This window comes from Bombus bifarius, unplaced genomic scaffold, assembly GCF_011952205.1.
Source record: "Bombus bifarius isolate JDL3187 unplaced genomic scaffold, Bbif_JDL3187 scf7180000008165, whole genome shotgun sequence".
Taxonomy (NCBI): domain Eukaryota; kingdom Metazoa; phylum Arthropoda; class Insecta; order Hymenoptera; family Apidae; genus Bombus; species Bombus bifarius.
In genome coordinates this window covers 1,189,119-1,213,195 of record NW_022884487.1, presented here as the reverse complement: position 1 = coordinate 1,213,195, position 24,077 = coordinate 1,189,119, and the positions used below count along the sequence as shown (strand labels likewise).

Here is a 24,077-nt window from a genome sequence, read left to right as displayed (position 1 = left end):
TGATTAACCAATTTCATTTATGCATTTTAGAATGTGTACAATTAAAAAATTATTATTTTCCAAATGAATATAAATAAAAATCGCATACTCGAAACGCGTATTTAAGAAAAGTCAAATTGAAATATACAGATATGCGTGCGCGTTTTACGCACCATATTACAAAATTCTTCTGAGGGAGAACATATTTAACTGCAGGAAATATGTAACATAAGTGATTCTGTACAATTAATTTAATTAAAAATCTACCTTTCTCATTTTCTGGTTAACATGCAGATTAGCATTTTAGTTTTACTGTTATCATTTTGTAGAAGGTTGCATAGTTGACTGGTTGCGATAAATCATTCAATATAGGCTGTAGGTAAAAAGCATTATGTAGTTCACGGTTCTAGCAAGAACAAATTCCTTGATGCGTATTCAATGTACATATCTAGAAGCTCATAACGGAGCGCTGGCGCGGCATTCCTTTCGCTAGAACACAAAGAAAATACATAGATAGGCGTTGCGTTGGCATTAACACATCAAGAAAGGAATTTCAAATATCTGTTTTATTTTGCACAATTTTGTTAAATTGATCAAAGTATGCCATACGTACTATTTTTGTAATCGTATTCTTACTTATACTCTGTTACAAAGTTTTGCAAGTAAAACATCTAATTTTTTATCATAAAAGTATGAAAAGATATACATGCGTATATTTCAAGTTACAAAGTTAAGACAAAAAGCGATTCAACAATAAATATAATATCTGACATTACCAGCAATCTTCATAATTTCATAGAAATGACACTTTTAAAATTGCAATAATAAATCTCATGCTTGTATACGTTCTTTTTCCAGTCGAGCGAACGGTAATTTTTCCAGCCGATTAAAAACTCAAGATCCTCTGTCGGCTAAGCAAACCAACGAAAATGCAGATCCACGGAGGGTCAAGTTCGGTTGCTCGACATCATCTTCCCCTTCCATCGTATTCCACCTAGCTCTTAGCTCCCACCCACTTAAGTTCCCTTTATATATTCGTCTCTCTCACACCCATCCAACCATTTCTCTTCGCATTCTACTTCCCTCTTCTGTCCTCCCTTCGTTGGAGTCCCCGGTGTTAAACTGCTAGCAGTAAATACCCTTCCATGGACGTGAAATTGGCCGAAATGACTGCAAAGTCGAGGAGAAAAGAGCAAGTGGCAAGAAGGGCGTACAATAAATTTTCATCGGTACTTCAAAGACCTGTGATAGGTTTTTCGTTCGTGAGCGAGCGAATAGCTTGTGTGTGAGAGCATATACATGCAGGTATGAGTTAGGCGTGTGTTCGTGATGGGTTCGGGTCCGGTGGTAACCGGACTACGGCATTCATACACGAACGAGAGATCGTGCGTGACTGGTCGGCCGGTATATAGTCGGTTTATAGCTGCGAGTGTGCGTCCGTGTGTATGTGCCCCTAACCTGCTCGTACGTGTGCAGAGATTAGCGTGTATTGAGCGGGCGTGCACGTGCGCTACCGCAGCCGTGTCTGTCTGTGTGCCACGCTCCCGAGCCAGGAGACAACGAAACAATGGAACGTCGTCGTCGTCTCGGGTCCGAGTAGCGAGGCAAGCGGGTGGATTGTACTTGGTCTGCTTGTTCGTTCGGGTCTCGTACATCCACGAAACCGTACATGCACCGGGGATTTCTGAAGACGGTTTTCAGGCTCCCAGCGGTTCGAGAACCGCTTGCTCGTGACTGCCCCCTGGCGTACTTGTTTCTCAGTAGAGGCCGGGCTGCGACCAAGGAGGAACGCTTTGTGTGTTGGCCTGGAGAGATTCGTGAAACGTTCACATTGTGAAAGTTTGTTAACGCGTGTGTTTACTACTGTGTTTCGTCAGAAGTTTTATATGAAAATAAAACATAAAGTACATCTAGATTATATACATCACCGTGATCATAACGAGGGTGTTTTTAAAGCGCGCGTGAGAATCGTCGATCGATACTGGATCACGGTAGCCAAGGAAACGCACAGAACGAATCACCCGGCATGTGAGTGTACATAAGTACATATATCTTTCCACGAGCAGTGTTTACCGACAGAAGAGACGAATTTCGTATGGAATCGGTATCATTCGTTGATCTTCGTCCCTGGAAAACTAATTGTAAAACGCGCCTCATGGGATCGTAATCGCAGTAATCGTCCACTGATTGTCACACCGATGTGCCTGTGTGTCCTTTGGCTCATTTGAAACCTTAAGTTTGTACAATCGACGAGTGATTATCGATTCGTTCGAATAAATGAATCGGGTGTATTTAAGTGTTCATGATTTAAGAAATCTGTGCAGTCGACGCACTTTCTTTGGTTTGGTGTCGCCGCCTTGTACTCTCTCGCTCCCTTTCATCTTGCATTCCCTTCGACCATCCTCCTGTCCCTATCCTCTCTTTGCGATCCTCTCTTTCTGTTTTTCTCACTATCTTCGTCTACCTCTCGCTCCTTGTCGCTCCTTTCTCTACTCCATTCCTCGGTCGACCGGTCTCTCAAGGGGGCGTGCTTGGCCACATTCAACAATGAGCGAACGCAAAACTATCTAAGCACGAGGCGCGAACGAATGGTTCTCCCTGTGTTTTCTGACTGTGTGTGGCCCGATCTTTGCCCCGCGAGTGTGTTTACTCCCGTGATACGGTCGCTCGACCCCTTTTTTCCGGATTTCAAATGGATTCACAACGGTCAATAATAACTTAACCAGAGGATCGCCTTTTCAGCGTACATCACTTTTCCGCAAGGTAAGTGTACCAATGTTGTTATCTTGTGTATATATCTTCTTTTCGAGTAACAGTAAGGATTTCGTTTATTTTAATAAGGTTATGTTTAGTATTAATGAAATATATTGTTCTGAAACACACTGAATCGCTTCTAATATATACGATAGCTTACGAAATTACTTAAATACTTATAGAAGCTTTTTATGAATACGTTATATGTTATACAACATACTAGTAATGTGAGGAGACTGAGTTATCATTGTACATAAATGTTTTCTGTGACAAGTGCTCAAATATTTCTGAAGTTTGAATTACTTTGAACATGATTTTATTCCTTAAACCTTTATAAGGCTCGGCAAGTCTTAAAATTCTTGATACATATATAATTATTTGTTTGTGTTCAGAACAATTTGCGTGTACGTCGAATACAAGGAACAGTTGAAATCTGTGATACCCAGACGATTCATGGAATAGATAAAATTTACAGTGTGCTCAACTTCAACTTTTTGAACCTTAGCTCCCACTATCGAAATTAATAAAAACAAATGGGGGTTCCCTGAAGCAATGTAATAACAGCTCACAGTTTTAAAAACATGGAGGGGGCGACAGCTAGAAAATTTATTATAAGATCTATCCAGTTATTCGAATTGCCATGTCTTCCGATGCATCCGAATAAACGAAGATTCGGCGTAGTCTCCATGCTTTTTTGTAACACGTTGCTTCGATGTGCGCGGTATCGTCATGTATTAACTGATCTGATCATTTCAATGAACTTCTTAAACCAAAAAGACTTCTCTTGCAAAAAGAAGTTAACTTTCAGCGAGGTTTTCTTTAATCCTATTAAATTGCCAAATTACTTGTCAAATCGATAATGTTTCTTTCGAACAAGTTTCTCAATCCGGATCGAACGTGTGCGTCTGTTCGCAGACTGTGCGTCGCGGTGTATCGACTTTGATTCATAATCTTTGAACCAATAGGTATCATGTTCCCATTTCGAAATACCATTACTTCGTGTGATAGATCGTGAGAAACGTTACGGGTCTATGAAGATAGTTATCGTTCTTAGAGATATCGACACACGGTCACGCTAAAAACGAAAATCCTTGTTGTTATTATTGTAGAATTCTATTTATTTGAACTTATGGTAGGACAAACAGTTCACGGAACTGGAATTCATATAGTGGATACTTTTCATAAACTTCTCAATTTTATTACGTCAGTCCTCTTGCACAATAATTCATCAAATAATAATAGTAGTGAATTGACAAGTAAACCATAGATTATGAATTTTTCTTTTACGATTTTATAATTTTTCATCAAGTAGGATAGTCAAATCATACGATACGATAAAGTCGAAATCATACGATCAAGTAACCTATAACATATAAAATTGACTCGGATAATTTCATTCTTATTATTATTAAACTCATTACAACTGGATAAAGGCAGAATTATAACCTCTAAACGTCATTTGAAAAATTTCATTCGTTTCATTATTAAACTCGCTAGAGCTACGTAAGGATATTTTATTAATAGTAGTAATTTATAACTTATATAATTTCATCGGTAATATTAGCTGAATTGCGCAAGGAAGTTCAAGGTATGTGATTAGTGTCCAATTTAAAAACGTCCAACATTATATTAAATCTTTTTTTAATTCATCTATTTTCTTTTCAATTTATATATTTATACAATCTAACTCCTGAATGCACCGTATATATAATAGTTAATTAATCCTCTCTATCTCCTACCTATGATTTGTACCATATAATAGAAATTTAGATAAGTGGATTGAATCGACAATTCATTTAATCAAGCACGAAACTTTCATCCCAATAGAAGTAGTTCCGCTAAATCTTTTTTCTCTGTTTCTTCTTCAAATAATTCGAGGGAATAATCTACTAGTATAGAAGCGAATAATTGAGCACGGACACATGTCCGAGAGTCAGGTTCAACCAAATTGGACACGCTTTGACTTTGAGAAGCCCCTCTTTCAGCTTAATTCGGGATGAAACGAAATAGAACCCCGGACGAAAAGCTGGCGTGACGCGTAAAGAACCTTTCCGACAGAGGGATTTTAGAAACGTGTTTCCTTCAAATGCCACCGCGTGGATGTCGTTAGTCGCGATCGCAAAGTATGTATTTTGGGTATTTGATAGTTAGTTAAAGTCAGAGAAATCGACGTCATCGATGGGCCCTTCTTCCCGCATCGTCTTGGATGCTGTCCAAAAATACCGACGACCGCTGAAAGTATGCGTATATTCATGGTCGAGACACGATATAACGGAAATGATATTTCAGTACGGAGAACCTTGTGCGTTTGATCGCGTTGAGTGATGTATGCCTTAGGAAGCGACCTCGGTGATATTGACATGACAATGACGATAAAATTGAAAGTATATAGGATGTGTTTGTAATATACGTATTACTACATTATATACGAATGTATCAGCTCTTTTTGTAAAATTCTTTTCAAATTACTTTTTGTTACATTGAAATTAACCATTAGAATAAATTCTATAGAATTAGAATATTTAATATATTTAATGTGCCCTGTATAATTATATCTAAACACTGACGATAATATAATTGTGTAAAGAACTTTATTTAAATATCTTATTTATCATCTTCCTTCGATTCGCTTAGGTAAACAATGCGAGTAAACTGACTACGTATAACGGAGAATGCGGAATATTGAATGAAAATGTTGTTAGTTGATATTCAATATTTGACATCATAAATACAAATCATGTAGACGTTATCATAAATATTTACTAGGTAGAATTCTATCTTTATCGGCAGAATAAATTCAAATGAAATCGCAGTTTATCGTAAACAGTCTGAAGAGACGTTTAAAGCCGTCATAAGTCTCGAGGCAATTGTATGGACTACGTAATTAAGGCAAATGGTTCATCAACTTGGGCAACCTAAGGCGGATGCGGCGAATTCCTTTATGAAATTAGTCTGTTATATATAGTTATTACTGCTGTGGGAGGAAATGTTTAAGGAAATAATATTTTCGTATAATTTGATTTTTTCATCATTAAATTTGGTCCTACAAAGTTAACTTAAGAGTTATTGAGTATTATGTTAGAGATCGTAACCGACGTATTATGTTGGTCAATATAATTGGAACATTATCTCTGTTACATACTCAATTCTTTATAACTGTTACTTATATTATTATATCTAAATTACAACATCGAATTCTTAATATTTAGAAACAATTTCCTATTAAAGCTATTCTTTATTGAATTCTTGTTTATTGAATATATTGAAATCTATAAAATTTCCAATAGATCACGTTGCTATGACAACGATCGTAATAAGCATGCGCAACATCAGTGCGTTCGCGTCCATCGACCAAACAAAAAAACGCGGGAAGAAGCGTGATTTATGTACCACTCAGAAATTAAATTCATCAATTTCGCGTTTTGAAAACTTTTCATTTTTTAATATCAGATATAGCATTTAATTACTTATGAAATAAACGATTAGAATATGATAGAATAATAAACAATAGCGTTGCGATTGAATAATTTTTGTATGAATTGTAACATAACCTATCTCGTGGTTCCTTATTCTGTACGTACGCATTACCGCCATTTTAGTGTCGATAATTTCGATTGACGTACTTGATCAAAAAAGAATTATGACTTCAGCCAAATCACTTTGCCTGGTAATTGACTGCATTAACGTCAAGTGGGCAGGTGAAGATAGACACCAATCGTTTATCATGCAAGACCAGTGTGCTGCCCCTATTTTCTTCGTTCTGGCAGCTACATTCCTTTACACATTCTACGTAATTCGAATTTTAATTAAATGAAACATTTAAATGAAACACCTACAACCGTATTAATTTCGTTGCCGTAGAAATAATATTAATACGGTTGTAGGTGTTTCATTTAAAATAATTATTCATTTAAAATTCATATAAAATAAAAAAAAATATTAAATATGGATTTCCACTGTTTTCTTAATAGTTTAAAAGCAACATTTAGTAATTTCATGGGAAATTCCTAGATTTTCGTAATTGTTCACTATAAACTCTCACGTTACAGAGATTTATTGGTAGACGAATTTTTTAATTTCGATATATTGGGTTGGCAACTAAGTGATTGCGGATTTTGTCAATACCACTTAATGACACTTAGTTGCCAACCCAATAATTCAACGGTTCTATCTTACGGAGACTTAGACAAGTTCTTGAATTTCAAAATGGTTCCCATGATCCAACGGGTGTCAAAATCTTCGCGAGTACATTTTTTTCCAACGACGTGTAATTATTATTATCGTGTATCATTGCCAATGATAAATCGATTAATTTCTATCATTATTATCGTAATGCGCAGGGAAACATGTACGCGAGCGTCGCAAATAACACACGTTTATCTTGTTAGCTGGATCTCACACCCGACGTACATTATTACACGACGTTGCGTGTGTAGGGTGTTAGCGAATTATATGCTGCGTTTTGAATCTCAATCGTCGAGTTCTTACGGCACATCACGTCCCACACCTGTGTCTTCTTTTTTCTTTCGCTGCCAGTAGGAGAAATCAGGCACGATCTTATCGCGCGTTTAACACACGACTTCGCTTCTTCCTTTAATTTCGTCTCTCGCCTAGATGTCGCGCGGAAAACTTCCGTTTACAAAGTTAACTTACCCAAATATATTCTTGGAAATTCCATTTCTTGCGAAGAGAAAGTACTCTTGCAACTTTTGCCCCTTATCCACGTAGAAGTAAGTCCGAGTATTAAAATTCCTCGCTTCCTCGATGAACAAGCCTTTTGCAACTTTTATCTGTGAAACGAAATTGCCGAGTCGAAGTTAAAATTTCCTTTCCACAGAAACCACTTCGTAGCTTTTATCTTTAATTTTTATGTAAGTTGAAACTTTTATTTCTTGTGTTCTTCGTGCTTCAACAGACACGATATAGAAAAAATTTCAGGAGGGTCTTCAAAATTATTTTAATGACCCAATTCTCTTGTTTGTGAAGATCGTCCGGCACGTTATTCAAGTACAGGAGAATAATGATACGTTTCTCGTTGAAAATCGTGTAGACTGTAGATCATTTACGAAGTTCAAAGAACACGTACGTATATACACATATACAGGATTATGTTGCACGCGTCGCTGAATTTCTTTGAAGGGATCGAGTGTGTCGTCGATCGACGTTGCTTTTTCCTGCGATTATGCTCTGTCGCGTTTTCTTTCACCAGACACGCGAACGTGCGTTCGTGTGAAACATGTGAAAAGACGATTCGCGATGAAAGCGAGGATCCAAGATACAAGTCGACTAGGGAACGTGCTTATTATATGCAACGTATTAATAAGGTTACGAAATATATATGTTAAGATAATAGGATTATAAGTCTAATTTGAAATTAGTTGTTGGATTATCTTAAGCGATTAAATAACAATTTAGGTTAGGTTTCAGCTAGGTTATTTAATTTGAATTTCATTTATACCTTCTGTTTTACGTAATAAGTATCATTGATGGATTTTGTTACGTAAAATAAAGTAAAGTAACTTAACCTAGATTCTAAAATTGACTCAGCTTAACTTGACGTAGCCTAAGCTGTTGGAAGTCACGTATGATTTAAAAATATTATAATAGTTAGGGATTAAGATTTAATACTTGCTTACGTTGAACGTATTGTGATTTAATGACACACACGGAATGAAGTTTGTACGAAACTAGGAATTCTAGGTTAGAACAGCATGGCGTCAGCGAGACTTAGTTCCCAATTTAGAGAATTCAAGTGGTTCGGTTATTCTTGATTTTTATTGTGAATTCTAGTGGTTATATATAGGATAAGGCTTTTTTAATCGCAGAACGAGTTAAGTTATTTTTCCAGGAGCTACAAATCGAATATGCGAAGAGAAAGCAAATATATTTTCAAGATGCAATAAACAAAAATGAGTAATAATGGTAGATGGTATGGTTTTTCCAGAAAAAGTGAAAGAACGATGAAAAAGAGGCGCATTAATTGAACGATAATCAGAACGATGCATCATGGCTTCGTCTTTAGGGGGACCAGGAATGGCGTCAGGTGTCCCGTCACCGCGAAGAGTCAACCTGGAGTTTCCACCACCTCCACCTTATCCACCGCCTCACAGCCAGGTATAATTTTCAGCATGCAATGTTAAACCTTATACAGCTTATGTCGTACGCACAATTCTAATGCGATCTAATGTGAATTCGAATGCGTGTATAATTTTAACCTGTATGTAGAATCAGTCTTGCCATTGTTTTGAATCAGAATTAAAGTATCTATGTGTAATTAATATATATTAAGTATTATACATTTACCAACTACGAATCTCAAGGATGATACATAACCTCATTGTTTGCTACAGAAATTAGAAATTGTAATTGTTTGAATTTTTAATTATTTTAGGAAATTATGTTTAATACTCAGTTTAATATAGAAGTTTTAATACTAATAATATGAAGGATATTAGTCATCATTTTATTAAAATTCCAATCATGACCACTTAATTTAATATACCACTTGGCATCGTCCATTGCATACGTATGTACAAATTAGTCGTGCACCTAATAATCTATAACGCGATCACGTGCTCGATGATTTCTAGTATTCAATTATACAAGAGTGATTCTATGTTTTGAATAGATAATTAAACCAATTACATACATATACGAAATTTTTACAATTCACTATCACTAAGTTACTAAAATTTATGAAATTGCTAAAAATTGAAAAGTTACAAAATTAAGATTATTCAGAATTAGGAGATCGCAGAATTTAAATTATTAAGAATTATTAAGAATTAAAAAATTGGGAAATTGTTAAAAATATAATTCCATTCTTTAGACATCAATTTATCGCTACAAAATTACATTACTCCATACGATTACTATAACAACTAATATTGTTTTCCGTTCTTTCAGATGGCCTGCCCTGGATTGGTGGATCCTGGATCGGTAGCGTCACCGATGGCGAGTTCTGCTCATCAGCATCCCCTTCAGGATTATTCATATGCTTACTTCGAACCTGGACCGAGTCGGCTGCATGGCACATATCCGGCGGAAGTTGGCCTGAATCGTGTGCAGCCACAACAACAGCAACAATTGCGCGCAGATTCGTTCAAGAGACACACATACATGACACGATATGGGACAGAGGAGAATATTTACGAGGAGATATCGGAGATCAAGTGAGAAATTCATTATAAAACTTAATTATTCGTAAATAATAGCTTTCGAGCCAAAATATAGCGTGCACGAGCATGGAGGAAATGAAGCTAGAGTTTCTGCTTGTCAATTTAAGGGAGAATTTGCTATAACCTTGGAATTAACAGAGAGTAACAGTAGCGCGTGAGAACGCGATCGATCGAAAACAAAAAACACATAATATTCGTAATAATGGCATGCGTTAGATAAGTATCGGATTTATGTTATGTTATGAGACTTTAATTGAAGGTTAATATGGGAAGAGCAGAGTCTTACCCGTCGTTCAAGTCAACCGGTTTCTTTAGCGACTTTTTTTCTGATGGTTTATCGGATAACATCCTTTGGGCGGGTTTCCATTACCTAGAGAACAGTTCATATAATGATTCTTTAAAAGATGATTCTGATAAAAGATGATTTAAAAGATGAATTTTAGACATTCATTGTAGCGACCATGTTCCATTCGAGTATTTACAAGTAAGATTCTTATGCATTTGTAGACTTCGCATATAAGAATATATATTAGAATCTTACTAAGGATAGAAACTAAAAATTTAGTTCACCAAAAATCGACCAATTTCCACTTTCCAAGAAAATTTACACAATTAAATTTAGGACAATTTAATTTAGGGCCAATAGCTTCCAATAAACATTCTCAACAATAAAAGGTGCTTAATAGCAAAATAAATAACCTGGCGAATAATTAAGTTAAATCTTGAATATTGAATTCACTGCAGAGTCGATCGATTTTTCCATTTATAATGTTTACTGCTTTAAAGACGATGGATATTATTGCATGACAGGAAGACGGTGTTAGCTTTCAAGGGAAAAAGACCCGAAGCACGCGAGCTTCATACGGTCGATAGGAACGCCGATGATGATAGTCGCGGTAGAATTACGTTTCATTCAATCTAAACGATGATGAATACGCACGTTCATTCGCCTCGATGCAAAGTGAACTTCAACTGGCGCGAGTTGAACGCGAGGTTCAAGTGGACAACGAGCTTCTCCTCCTGCTCGACCACTTGGCCCGATTCGACGAATTCCCTGCACCGGATGCCATCAGACTTAACGATTAAAGTCGCAAACAATAAGAAAACAACCCCGAGTTTATGGTTACGAGTGTCTAACACCGTTTGTCATAATGGTGCGCTCCGAAACATATGGTCGAATACTGACCTCACTCTGTACATACATATATCCTTTCGTTTCTCAAAAATAAGTAAATAAATAAAGTCAAGTTTCATTTATTCATATTTAATGTCAGAAGCTTAATATAATATAAATCTATAGACAGTGTATGGGTGTAACAAGAATAAATCGAAACAATATTATATCTTTCTAATTTATTTTTGCTAGATCTAATTTTCTTTCTTGTGAAATATCTTGGAAATTAAATGAGCACTACTGTATCTGAAAGCATCAATAAGTTTTGAAAAATTTGGAAAAACAATTCTTGAAAGGCTTACAGTGACAAATTTGAAAGTTCTAAAAATTTGTATGGATATTGAATATAATTAAAAATATTCATAATATTCTATAACTAATATTGTATTTATTAATATTAATAATTAAATAAGAAATAAAAGTAGTTAAATTATATCCTATATATATAGTCATAATAATCTTGCAATAATTGAAATATATCTCGTGAACTTTGAGGAATTCTCTTAATATTAATTACTTTAATAACTATGAATCATTGCTGAACGATTATCGGTCATCCACAAACAATCGCTTTATATGATTTCACATTGTATATGCAAGAGGGAAACGTATGTAAATACTAATGGAGAACTCGAATTCATTAGCAGACAATGTCACCGAGCGTTGCATGGTTCGAGAAGATCCCTAGTGGCGGAAGAGGTACGACGAGTTCAGTCACGGCATCGTCGAGTACTCGGGGAATTGAATTTGAGCGTGGAGGCGATGCTGATGCCTACCGTAGCCGATAACAACGACGAGGACGAGCCACAGGACCAACGAGGGGCGTCCACAGAGGAACTGTTATCCTCGGTCAGTCCCACCGACGACCTCCTTTCGCCTGTTGGCTGTGACATGGACAGCGGCTTCAGTGGAAGCTCCAGTGCAAGTTACAGGTTGATAGAGACACATTGTAATAACGTGTATGTACCTGGTGTGGGTGGACAATTTTTTGGAGCACCGTATACAAACTTTCTATAATTTATTTTGCTTCATTCTTTTTGTGACTTGCTTCTTTATTATTCCTTTTTATTTATATTCATGCTAGAATCCTTTCTTAGGATTTCATATGATTCAAAGATGGATTATCGAAGAATTCATTTATGTATTTATGAGGGAACTCAAGTGTTATACAATCATGTTGAAGATAAACTGTTTCAGATATCTTCAATTGTCTCTGTAGTTCATTGGGATATTACAAAGTATTCTAGAGTAGAGAAAGGATTTAATGCATAGCAATTTTTGTGTAGATCATTTTATTGATATTTACTTGCAACTAATTCCTCCTAGAGAATTGTAAATAAATTTTATTCAATTACATGTCATAAAGTGTATATCTTATGATATTTTATACGTACTTTACCTGTATTAAAAAGGAAGTGACCATGAATCAACTATACAGAATAGAAGTTCCTCTATTATCTTGCACTCAAGAAGTGTATAAAGAACATTGCCACCATTAATAAAAAATGGGTCCACGAACTCTTTGTACACACCTCGTACAATTCTAATTCTAAGTAATCCTAAAACCAATGAATCTAAAGAAGAAAAAAACTAAGGAAGAAGAAAGGGATCTAAGAATGTTGATTGTTGTTTGTTCAGGTCGGGGCTGGGATCGTTGAGGAGGGGAATGGGCAAGACTAGCACTCCGGAATTAGCGGGCGGACAACGTAAAACGAAAGCGGCTATGATCTGGAAAAAGGGTTGGAAAGGCTGGAAGAAACTGCATTCTTTCGGGAACAATAGCAACAAGACTGGTGAGTCATTCGTACTATTTGCTGGCCCGCATTTATATTGTGCAATTCAGGTTATAGGGAACTCTACGTTATTTAATCGCTATCATAAAAATATTCTGAAATATTATTACAAGCTGCATGTATCCTCTACATACACAACATTTACTAATATATGCAGATATATATATATATATGAAATAGTGTTATAGTGAAAGCACAAAATTTAGTAAATGTATATATGTACCAACTACTCAATATATTACACTACATATATTTACATATATGAGATTTTTGCAATAATATTGACTGAGTATAAAAATACTAGGAAGTATATTCATTTACTTTTTGCACTTAGTACATGCATACATTATTAGCAGGTGTGTATTTACTGAGTTAATATATTCATTATAACGTATATACAGGGTATCCCTCAAAGTCCATCATTATCGAATACAGAAAGCAAGTAAAGAATTAATTTAAAATTAATAGCAAGTAAAGAATAAATATTTTAAATGAAATCACGTTTTGAAAAAATGTATATTACAGAGAAATACTCAGAGAAAACAATAGTAAAAAATGAAAAAAAGCAAACGATAATTCATAGCGCATTCGATTCAGCTTTTTTCCGTTGGTTACCTCAGCTGTAATAAATCTTTGCTGTAACGAAAGTGTAAGCTGTGGTCAAGCTTCGGTCACGAACTGCTCATGGCTGGGAATTAATTATACTCGCGGCTGTGGCTGTATTAAAAATTCTCGTTGCGCGACTCTCGACTATCGTGCTGCGAATACGAAGCCAGTGGGAGCAAGAAATAGAGGTGTGCAGAGAGAGAAATCTCCAGAAGTGCCGCTCCTTCGTACAAGTGCTTCGAAAAGTATGCAAGGACTTCAGCACATTCGTTTCTATGTGACCAATGTGAAATATTTAAAATTATTACAACCTACGATTTCAGTTAAACTTAACTTCAACACATGTCTACGTACCTCTAGTACATTTTTAAAATTAGAAATTTAGTATTGCAGCCTATGAATGCTGTTAAACATAAATATAAAATAAACAAATATATCAGATATCTATATCTCACTTGTACTTAAGGCGAGAGATGTTCTAAATTTCTCAGAAATACATCTTTTTCCATACTTTATCACGTAAGATCCCGATCCATGACTAATTAGTGGAACTAGTAACCTGCTATGTGTATAATAAATCTTAAAAATTATTATTATTCAGTTGCCAATATATACGATAATAGGTATAAATAACCTCAAACACAGATCTTCTACTATCTCAATGTGCAATATACATCTTCAATGCAATGCAATGCAATCAGTATCAATACTAATAGCTAAAATAACAGAATAATTGGTAAAAGCATATTAATCAGATCCAATACATTAGAATTCCTCCAAATAACAAATGTCTGGAAGAGTAATAAAGCAATTCTCTCCGAGGGCGAGCAGAACTAATTATTTCGAACGGCATACATTGCCGAATGGAATACACCGCAAAACCTAACCGCAATCTTGATCGATTCCCTCGGCGAACACGTCTGGCCGTGTTCAGAGGCCCATCGAGCACCTTTTGTGCGTTCGTTTCATGGCCCTTTGTCGCGCATAACTGCACAAGTATGCGCAGGCCTTTCTTTCATGGGAACGCTGCCCTCTCCCGGGCTATGACGCAAGCGTTTGGCCCCGTGTGCGCTCGTGTGCATTTGGCGCACGAACCGAGTTAATTATTGGTACTTGGAACGGGTCAGCCGCGGGGTCACTCGGTGGAGAAGCAGATGCGAGACCACGTGCACGCCCAACTCATTCTTTTCTGTCTTTCTTTCTCGCACATTCTTCCCGCTGTCATCTTTCTTCTCTGCTTTGCATCATCTCCGTTTCCATCTCTCTTTATCTCGTTTGAACGAGGGTTTCGCTCGGACGTTGCGCTCAGATTTCTGAACGGTTCTCGATTTGGTTATATGTATTTTTACATGATACATTTGACACTTGGCAGCAAAAATGGGAATCCATATTTTTTTTGTAAATAAGAGTTTATAGCGTCAATTTATTCTGCTAAACTGTATTAGCATTAATCTATTAAGAACCATTTAATAGGTTATTATAATTTATAAGTATTGCATATTGTATTGCTGCACTGAATATTCTGTGTTCCTATTCGTCTCAGACAGCGACAGGAATTATCGAGTGTATTAAATGTTAAAGTTGGTACACTTTTGCTCTCATATATTATTTATTTCTTAGAAAGGGATTGATGCGTTGTATATACAGAAAGTTAGAAAACATTATTTTTTATATATGCATTTTATATTATGCAGAGTATTGGGGTTTTTTAATGGTTGGTATGATGGTAATTTTTATATGTATTAGATAATATAATGTTCGTTAAAGATGTTGAGATTAGGTGTTTCGTAGCATCTACTGTCATTTTTGCGTGACTTAAGCTGGGAGTGTCACTGTTGAAGTCGCTAATACATTTATTACCAGACATGCCAGGAACATATATTTTATAGAAACTATAATAGTAGCATCTTTAGTATGTTTGTACTTACGTTATTCATATTATGCATTTCATTTCACAACATTCCCAAAATTTTTCCACGTTATTTTTAATTGTCTACAAACTTTTTTGTCACCTACAAAAATCAGCGTAAAATCATGGTAGTGGAGTCGTATATTATACGACAGAAGGTTCCATCGATAGCCGGCAGAGATTGTAAACAAAGAATCGTGTGCATACGGGGCAGATGTTCAGAAAAGAGCAGTCTCTCAAGGCACTCGACCATATGGTTTCCGGGATCCCGTGGCGTCTCTCGAACGGCTCAGGCCTACCCTAATCTCTAGACAGAACCTCGACGACACTTGTCCCGTTTGAAACAATACCAGCTTTGTAATGACCAGCGGATGTTAGGAGTTTTCTCGGAATTTCAAGGTGAAGTCGACGAACTCCAGAATAGTAAAGGGTACGCTGTTCGTTTTGGTCGGAGGAGACTATAATTCGAATAATTTTCTCTGCAGCAATTGATTATCGACTTCCTGTTGTCTATATATACAGAATGTTTCAGAATGAGTAGTACATCTGCGGAGGTAAAACTAAATAAAAATTAGAATTATTTCTAAAACTAAAGTTATTTCATTCGAGACTTCGTTTTCGGACAATCGATTTTCTTTTTGTCAATATACAGGCTATTTTAAAAAGAGTGGTTTAACTGGCTGGAAGATTGTTCATTAATTGAATTTAAAGAAGACATAGTATGGCAATTAAAAAATAGATTTAACTTTTTATATTCTTTCATTTAGTATCAAATAAAATTATGAATTGAAGTTTGTAAAAAATGGGATGGAATTAGGATAATTAAAATGAGATGATACATCAGATTCGAGGTTTCATTGCGAATGGGAGACATTTTATCTCGGTTATGCTCGAACACTCTTGCGGCAAAATATATGAGATTATTGGTTAAAGAAACAAGCTTCCTTAAGTGCAACAATCTATCCGTTCTGCAATAGCAATAGCAGTTGTGTTACTGAAAGGGATACGGAACCTTTTGGCGCGAAGGAAGGTATGCGAAAAGCCATCGAAAGAAGGCGAAACGCGTTAAGAACGAAGAGAAAGGCGCCAGACGAGGCTCGCCGCTGTTATCCCCGATACTTTATAGGTATTCGTTTCGACAGCGTGTAATATTCATATCGTAATCGATCTCTAACCCTTGATACATCCGTGCTTCTCTCGAATTCACTCTACGATCGACCGATATCGTCCTTTTTTTCTTGGTTTGCCAATTTTCCTTTTTTCTTTACCGTTTTAATACAGTGAATTGAATTGTGGTTACGATAAAAGTAATTCATATATTTTACAATTACAATATTCTTTACGCGTGTGATTAAATAATTTTATTTATTAATTTAGAATTGATTTACTTATATTAGAATTGTTTTATAAAACTGTGCAATTTGTTCTTTAATTCGTAATTTTCAAATCTGTATATAGTTTATTAATTTTAAAGAAACCGAACGAACTCAGTTCAAGATAAATTATCTTTGAAAATATCGTTTATTGACAAACTCGAATTCCGCCTTACAATTTAAATTTGTATATTTTTTTTTTTATTTATTTGTTGAAATTACAATCAATTCTCGCGTTGAGAATTTTCAGTAATTTTTCTGGCGTGGCGCAGTGACATGGCTGTTTATTTACAATAAGTTAATACTTATTATAGATAGGTATAATTTATAAGTATTATAAGTAAGTGCATATACTTGATTTGGATAACTAAATGAATCTAGCGTTTAGGTCTAGCGGGTAGTGCCTCTTCAGCCTGCGAATTTGTATATAAACTTAAGTCAAATTTACTATGCGATTGAACTTCACGCCCACCAGTAACAGCCCCGTAATATTTTTGAAAGAAAATCTCTTTCATTACTGCTCCACGTTTATTCTCAAAAATCTGATAATTTACACACCTAACCTCTCTTCCATTTAATTAAACATATATAAAACAAGCCAAAAACGTTTTCATATTTCCATTCGTACATTTATCTCAAAGATATTTAATACATCTACATTATCTTCAATAAAAGGAATACGTAAAGAGTGGTATAAAAGCGTCGTCTATATAATCTTATCGCATCATTAATCAACTGATTGCATAATTTCTAGAAAGTAGTCAGATACGGTTTCATCCCCTCTCCTTCTATATCTGCAACAGTGTCACAGCTTGTTAGCGATGCTCTCCACCGCGTGCATCACTCGTACCATGATAGATCTATTCTCTTCGTCTCGTCGTTTGATATATTCAAAGATCTGCTCTATACGGCGATCGGTCCGTGAATCGCGATCATCACGATACGGTGCTGCCATACGGCTTTTTCGTGACTTTCTCGGCATCCCCTCATCCTCGTTACGCTCTAACCTCTCTTTGTCTTCTTGAGTCGACGCGGCATCCCTTCCACGTAGTCTGGACAAATCCTTGATGCAGTCCGCCTCTGACGTCACTTTCTCGATCGTTAGTTCTGTGGCACGTGGTAGCCGCGGTATCGCGACCGCGACGTTCCGCGTGGTTCGTTTCCTCTTTGCCAAATTTTTGTTCATCTGCCTGAAAACCGATTGAAATTTCCTAGTAATAATTAATTAAGATAATGTACGTAGCTGGCCGTAATTATCTCTACCAATTTAGATCTTGAATATTTCATATCAATTATCCCTATCTCAGTCGTACTCAAAGCAGTACAGACATCTTTTTTTAGAACTCAATTTGCCTTGAAAACTGATCAAATATGCTTCTAAATCATAATCAGTAGTAAGAATGCAATACTGTATTATAAAATACTATATTATAAAATTGTAAAACAATGTCTCTAACAATAGACTCTTACATGCTTCATATGTAAATATCAATCTTATTTATCTGTTCTGCACGACTCGATTCGTTAGATATACATACTTATATTTTAATATTATTTACCTTATCAATTAATATCCAATTATGTCCAACCACATATCTGCTTTAAAGTTACAATTTGACACCTGCTAAAAGAAACTACTTTTCACAATGACTGCTATACCTGTTAACACCAGAAGGTCGTACTTTCTGGATCTCAATCGTGCAGTTGGCACTAAGCGCCCTTAACCTCCGTTCCGGAAACGAATCGTTGATTCGACGATCGATTTCCGGATTAGATTGCGCAGGAAGTGCGTCCACGGACGAGGTGGGCTCTTCCGGTGTCACGGAGACGCAAAGGAATTCGTGGGGATCGATGTACTCATCGCCGATCGGCGTAGATCCCCGATCGTATCCAAGAACCTCGTCGATCGCATTGTAAAACGGCCATGAAACGTCATCCACGTTGTTTCTGTCTCCGTGAACCGGATTCTTCAGTTCCTTTAACAAATTGCTGATACATAATATTTAACAAAAATCGAGGACTAAACGGACGATCGTGCCACAATTCGTATTTAGCGATCTTCATGTGTTTTTTCTTGTTTCTAGACCGTAAGGAATCTTCCGATAGGTTATACAAAGTGAAAATATTGTTTTTAGCTAACAAAGACTTCCTTTAGATGATATGCAAAACACTGGTGTTTACTGGAGTTAGGTTAGAGGCTGTTTAAGATCAGTTGCATTCTTGGGGTTAGTGATTCGAGTGACATCTAAAAGATATCAATTTAGAACATGAAATCTGAGAGAAGATTTGGAGATAGAATTAGAAAGTAACTACTATGCTAAGACATTATTCTAAAAAACCTCGAATCGACAATTCTGCACAAGGTTTAGAAACATGCTTATATAACCAGTTTTATAATCTGTTTTACATACTTATAACACTATTACACAATACTTGTTCTTCTCATTTCCACACGTTATGAGTGAAAATCGTCGTCTCATATTTAAAAAAAAACAGTTGCAGGTGATATCTAGTGTCAACGACAAAGACATCAACTTAAAGTAAACGACGATGATACTGAATAAAATAGAAGCGAGAAAAGTATCGTGTCGAATTTACGAATTGTCGACGGTTTAACGCGGTATCATCGTGATTGGTGGTTTCTCCGCGTCGTGGCGCTTATCTCGCGGTAAGGAAAACGGGTTTATTATGCTTCACGCTGAAATGAACACAAACGAGAGTAAAGCAAACTAACTCATGCACGGGGATCAACGAGCGATCGTGGTTAATCGTTAGGGCAATAAAAGGCGTGTCTGTCTTGTCTCACTTTGTACTGCTGCAACAGGTTCGACCATTTCTTCTTCAGCACTTTGTAATGTACGTTAGCCATTATAGTAGGAAATTCTTCTCTCATCTGTTGCAAAATATACCTAAAGAATTGACGAAAGTAAAAAAAGATAAATATAGTAAGAGATGATTTTAGATAATGGACGACAATGAAACGCGTTCAGCCTCAGCTTTTTGTGTTATGTATTTTCGCGATTCGCATTCCAAGAAACGAACAGTGAGGATACTATTCACAATACGGAATAAAATCGGCCTATTGTTTTGCTTTTATCAATAAGCGTACGCGTTTTGACTGATAACGAAACGGTTCAAGAAGAACGCGTGATATAGTGGCCAAGATGGTACATAGGATGGAGTGCATATATTGCTGTCAATTTCCGTTTCCGTTATTGTCACACGTTGCATTTAGAGCGTTAGTATAATGCTTTCTTTAATTATAATGTGATATATTTAATATATTTTAATGCTCTAGGTAAATAGTTGTATCAAACAAGTCGATTAAGCCTGTTAGGTAATAGTAATGTATTTCAGCAAGTTGTCATTTTAAAATTGTTGTATGTTACATTTTGATTTTCTTGGTTACACGTATTTATTGCACTGATAATTTAACTTATTAAAAAACATGATAAAGCAAGATATATTTTCTAAAATAGAGTAAATCTGTACGTCTAATATTAATTATACATATATGTATATGATACGACGTAACAATGAATCGAGATAAAAAATTTTATTTATTTACTTTGGTCAAAAATATATCAAAAATTATTTTTGAACATACTAGATCAAAATATTTTCATAGATTTCTTCACAATACTACCTAACACTAAATGAAAGCTAAACATCGAACAAATCCCCCAGACAATTTATAATACACCGATTAAATTCGGCTAACATTTTTCCTACAATTTTCGTCATAGTCGTTAATAATAGTGATTCGCGTCTTGATATTTCTGTATTCCGTGCTATTTTAGTACATACGATTTGTTTCTGGCAAAGCCACTCTTTTTCGATTTCACCAGTTTCAATCACTTCTCTCAAAATGTAATTGTCTCGGTGCTTTCATTTAAATTTTGGTAAAGAATGAAGAAAATAAATAAAAATGTGACGAATAGTAAAATATGACAACTACGATTACGCTTCGACTCGTGAACAATTATTCGTCCCATATCGTTACACTCGAGGTCGACTGGCGCGGGAATGTCGCGGTTGATAAATGATGCAAACGAAACTCTTTTTGTCGGTATTTTTATATGTGCACGCAGAAGACGCGTTTCAACGTTCTTTCAATTCCGCCGGTGTTCTGTGAACCTCGCGCTTGTTTTTAGTACGTCGAGTTCTTAGCAAAATTTTCTAATATTTATCAATGAAAAAAGTGATAACCAGTGTGATATATTCGTTGTATTGTGATTTGAAAGCAATTAGAAATTCCATTTCCCCTAAGCAAGTATGATATTATATTTACACTAGCGTAAAATATATAATTTTGTGATTTTATAAAATATTGACAAAATATTTTTCGTTGATAATAAGAGGTTGCTTAAGATTGTGCAGTGAATTTAATTGATATTGTCTAACTTAAATGTTTTACAGTGAATTTTATTTAATTTTTGACAACTTCTATAAAACACAAATATTTCAAATTTTCTTCAAAAAGATAGTAAACGTTTAGCAATTTTAAGAAAAAAATATTCCAAATTTTCTTTATGAAAATAAAGAAAACAGTAGGCTACGAAATTTTAATAATAAAGGAAATATTCGAAATTTTCTTGGCAAAGTTCTCGAGCACAGAAAAAAAGATACCAGAGAATGAGTTAGGGTATATGGTTCGTATTATACTTACTCCCATCCAGCTTGGGCTGAATATTTGCGTCCGGTAAAGAGCTTTCCATTTTCCTTTCGGAGCTGTATAAACCGGCAGGTGAGGTTCTCGGTCCCTGTGGACATCCGCAAAACGGGAGGGAAAAATCGCTGTGACTACCTGCATGACTCGCGATTATTATCACTGTGGTCGTGGTAATGATTCCTATTAGACGCTTATTATATCGGCGGAGGAATGTTGTGTCTCGAAGAATGGGGCGGACGCAGACCGGTTGACATGGTGGAAGGAAAAATAAGAAACGGTATGGTAGAAGAACAAGATAATGGGAGGAATAACAATTCGAACGTGTGCAATTTAATAGTGCGGGAACACGTGGACAGGCGCGCACGACTGCGCATTCCATTTCTTCGAATCGCTCGAGTGCATCGAGATAAGTCTATTGGGTGATTATAAAAACAAGACGAACAATTTAGTTATATGGACAGTGAAATCATGTTATGTTTATGGGATAATCGCATTGTCATAGTAGTTACTTAGAAATGAAAAAAGATGTAGAATCGAAACGAAGATGGAGAGTTATAGGGAAGGATAGTGATGGGCAAATGAGAAAATTGGCTGCGCGCGCAGTTGCAACGCGCGTAAATCTTTGGTAGACGCAGTCAATACGTCATGAAGCAACGCCACGGTACGCGGTATATACTGTAAATCTGGCCGAAAACAAGACAAAAGACAATAGGTAACTGTGAAAGTGGTAATAAATTGCGCGGTATGTAATTTGAATATTAAGATTTGAAGCATTAAGAAAGATAGGAAGTTGTTTTGAAGCAATGCAGAAGCGTCATAGTGATGATGACGCAAAAGAAATCCGATTGCGTGTCGCACTTGCGATACATTCACGTAGCAAAAAGGATCTTCGTGGCTGACGTATATACGGGACGAATAAAAATATAAAGACAGGAACCCCTTGATAAAGCGGTGTGTCATTCGTTTCGCGTCCATGGCACAATTGGTATCGTCATAGATAAAAGACGTCATAACCAAATATGAAAGAAAGAATCGAGTATACACGTGGTTTTTATTGAATGACACCGGACACAAATGTGTTTATCGTAGAATCCAGAACTCACATCGAAATTTCGCGTGCTGAGAAACTTCCGTCATGATGACTGTTTGATACAAATCTATAGAAAATACGATTGGACGTGTGAAAACTTCTCATAGTCGGAGATTCTGATGCGTACTAAAATCTAGACCTGGTTTCAGTCTTCACTAATGTGCAAGAGGGGAGTGTACGTGGAGCACATGCCACTACCGCCGTGGTGGAAACTGCAAACATAGATTTTGGTGGGGTATGCGATTCTGAGACAGAATATGCGCGAGTTTGTCCGTGGACAAAGCACATAACCGGCTGCTCTTTGAGTGTACGCCAACCAAGGAAGGAAAACAAACCGCGTCGCCATCTCCCATTAGAGCTGCACAACAGCTCTTTTTCCTCTTGCTCGGCCAACTGTGTGCTTTGCTCTCGTGATTCACTGTGTTATCGACGAGAAACCATTCTTAGCCAGCGATATCGATCCTTTCTTCGATCCTTGACAGAGATGCGCTTTTGTCAGCAAGATGTATCTGACAGTTCTTGTGTTCTCATAGGTTTTTTTTTTGTGAATAATACAAATTTCCTCAGCGGCATTCGAGTAAAATAAGAAACTTCTATTTATTTTTGTCGAAAAGATTAATTTTAACTAGAAATTAAAACAGTTTGCATTTATCTGATATATATTATTGGATAATCTTGTCAAGGAAATTTTCATAAATACAATTAACTTCTAGTCTTGGCTACTTACCCCTTGACAACATCATGTAGCATATTTTCACCTCGCCAGAAACTCATCTTCTTATTAGATGACTTCCTGCGGTCGTTCCGTGATGCGATACGGTTTTTCAGTTTATTTGATTTTTTTCGAGAATACGTATTCTCTTTTCCTCTAAAGGAAAAAGAGTTGTTTTACTTTTTGGCGTATTTGTGCATATATAAACATATTTTGCGTATGCAATAAACCCCTGGATTTCCGAAATGCATCATATTTCACTTACATAAGAACTGCTTGTGTGTCGACGTCAACATCTTGCTTGCATTGATCTTCGAGTTACAAATAATTTATATCTCCATTCAGTTTGCCTTGCTGTTTCATTTATTTACTCATTAATGGGTATTCTTATGCATAAATTAATTTTCAGTTATAAACTAAAACTACATACATCGCTTCAAAAATATAATACAATGCTTCTTACAAAACTAAAATTTCTAGTTGCATGCATAACTTGAACGAACTTTTTAACATAAGATTGACGCGTTTAGTTTGTGAAAATATGTAGAAATCGATAAATCCGATAATGTCAGTATGCATAAATATAACGGAAGGTACACTGATATATTATCGCATTAGAAATTCGGTGCTTTAAAAATAAGCAATTCGATAATAACAGCTTTCAGACGAATATTTTCTAGTGCAAGAAAACATTTTTTCTCTTAAAATACGACGCGTTTCGCTTCTTTCACACGGTAAAGTTTTTCCAAGAATTTTTCGTCAAAGGCCTTTTCGTTTTTGAGTGCATAGGACCGAGCATATTTTTCCAGCAAGAAAAGCCCTCAAAGCCCAGCTGCC

General features: G+C 36.0%; 2 protein-coding genes across 6 annotated transcripts in view; one reads left to right on the top strand and one right to left on the bottom strand.

Moving 5' to 3' along the window:
- The first annotated feature begins 1,486 nt into the window (after positions 1 to 1,486).
- LOC117209098 (rho guanine nucleotide exchange factor 10) overlaps positions 1,487 to 24,077 on the top strand; it is a 47,810-nt gene continuing 25,219 nt past the window's right edge. The window contains exons 1-5 of one of the 2 annotated variants that reach the window (XM_033450706.1): positions 1,487 to 2,742; positions 8,678 to 8,847; positions 9,640 to 9,905; positions 11,733 to 12,017; positions 12,724 to 12,878. In XM_033450706.1, coding sequence (XP_033306597.1) covers positions 8,740 to 8,847; positions 9,640 to 9,905; positions 11,733 to 12,017; positions 12,724 to 12,878 — 814 coding nt within the window. In that variant the 5' untranslated portion in view covers positions 1,487 to 2,742; positions 8,678 to 8,739. Of the gene's footprint in view, positions 2,743 to 8,677; positions 8,848 to 9,639; positions 9,906 to 11,729; positions 12,018 to 12,723; positions 12,879 to 24,077 lie in introns of both variants that reach the window. The other variant, XM_033450705.1, reaches the window with a different exon arrangement.
- On the bottom strand, positions 17,134 to 23,002 carry LOC117209100. 4 transcript variants are annotated; one of them, XM_033450717.1, is made up of 5 exons: positions 22,846 to 23,002; positions 22,542 to 22,740; positions 19,573 to 19,675; positions 18,426 to 18,742; positions 17,136 to 17,956 (listed from the first exon to the last, which is right to left on the bottom strand). In XM_033450717.1, exons 2-5 carry the CDS (start codon positions 22,631 to 22,633, stop codon positions 17,572 to 17,574), a joined length of 897 nt encoding a protein of 298 aa, XP_033306608.1. In that variant the 5' UTR covers positions 22,634 to 22,740; positions 22,846 to 23,002; the 3' UTR covers positions 17,136 to 17,571. The 4 variants fall into 4 exon arrangements, with proteins under 4 accessions (XP_033306609.1, XP_033306608.1, XP_033306607.1 ...); XM_033450715.1 differs by adding an exon at positions 21,436 to 21,529 and having other exon boundaries at positions 17,137 to 17,956; positions 22,542 to 23,002; XM_033450718.1 differs by lacking the exon at positions 19,573 to 19,675 and adding an exon at positions 21,436 to 21,529 and having other exon boundaries at positions 17,134 to 17,956; positions 22,542 to 23,002.

What these genes read in the sequence shown, in the direction of transcription:
- LOC117209100 (XM_033450715.1), bottom strand. Translation starts at nt 22,575, where the DNA reads ATGACGGAAGTTTCTCAGCACGCGAAATTTCGAT. An exon ending in TCAGCACGCGAAATTTCGAT is followed by an intron (nt 21,530 to 22,541) that starts GTGAGTTCTGGA and finishes GGATGTCCACAG; the next exon opens with GGACCGAGAACCTCACCTGC. An exon ending in TCAGCCCAAGCTGGATGGGA is followed by an intron (nt 19,676 to 21,435) that starts GTAAGTATAATA and finishes TCAATTCTTTAG; the next exon opens with GTATATTTTGCAACAGATGA.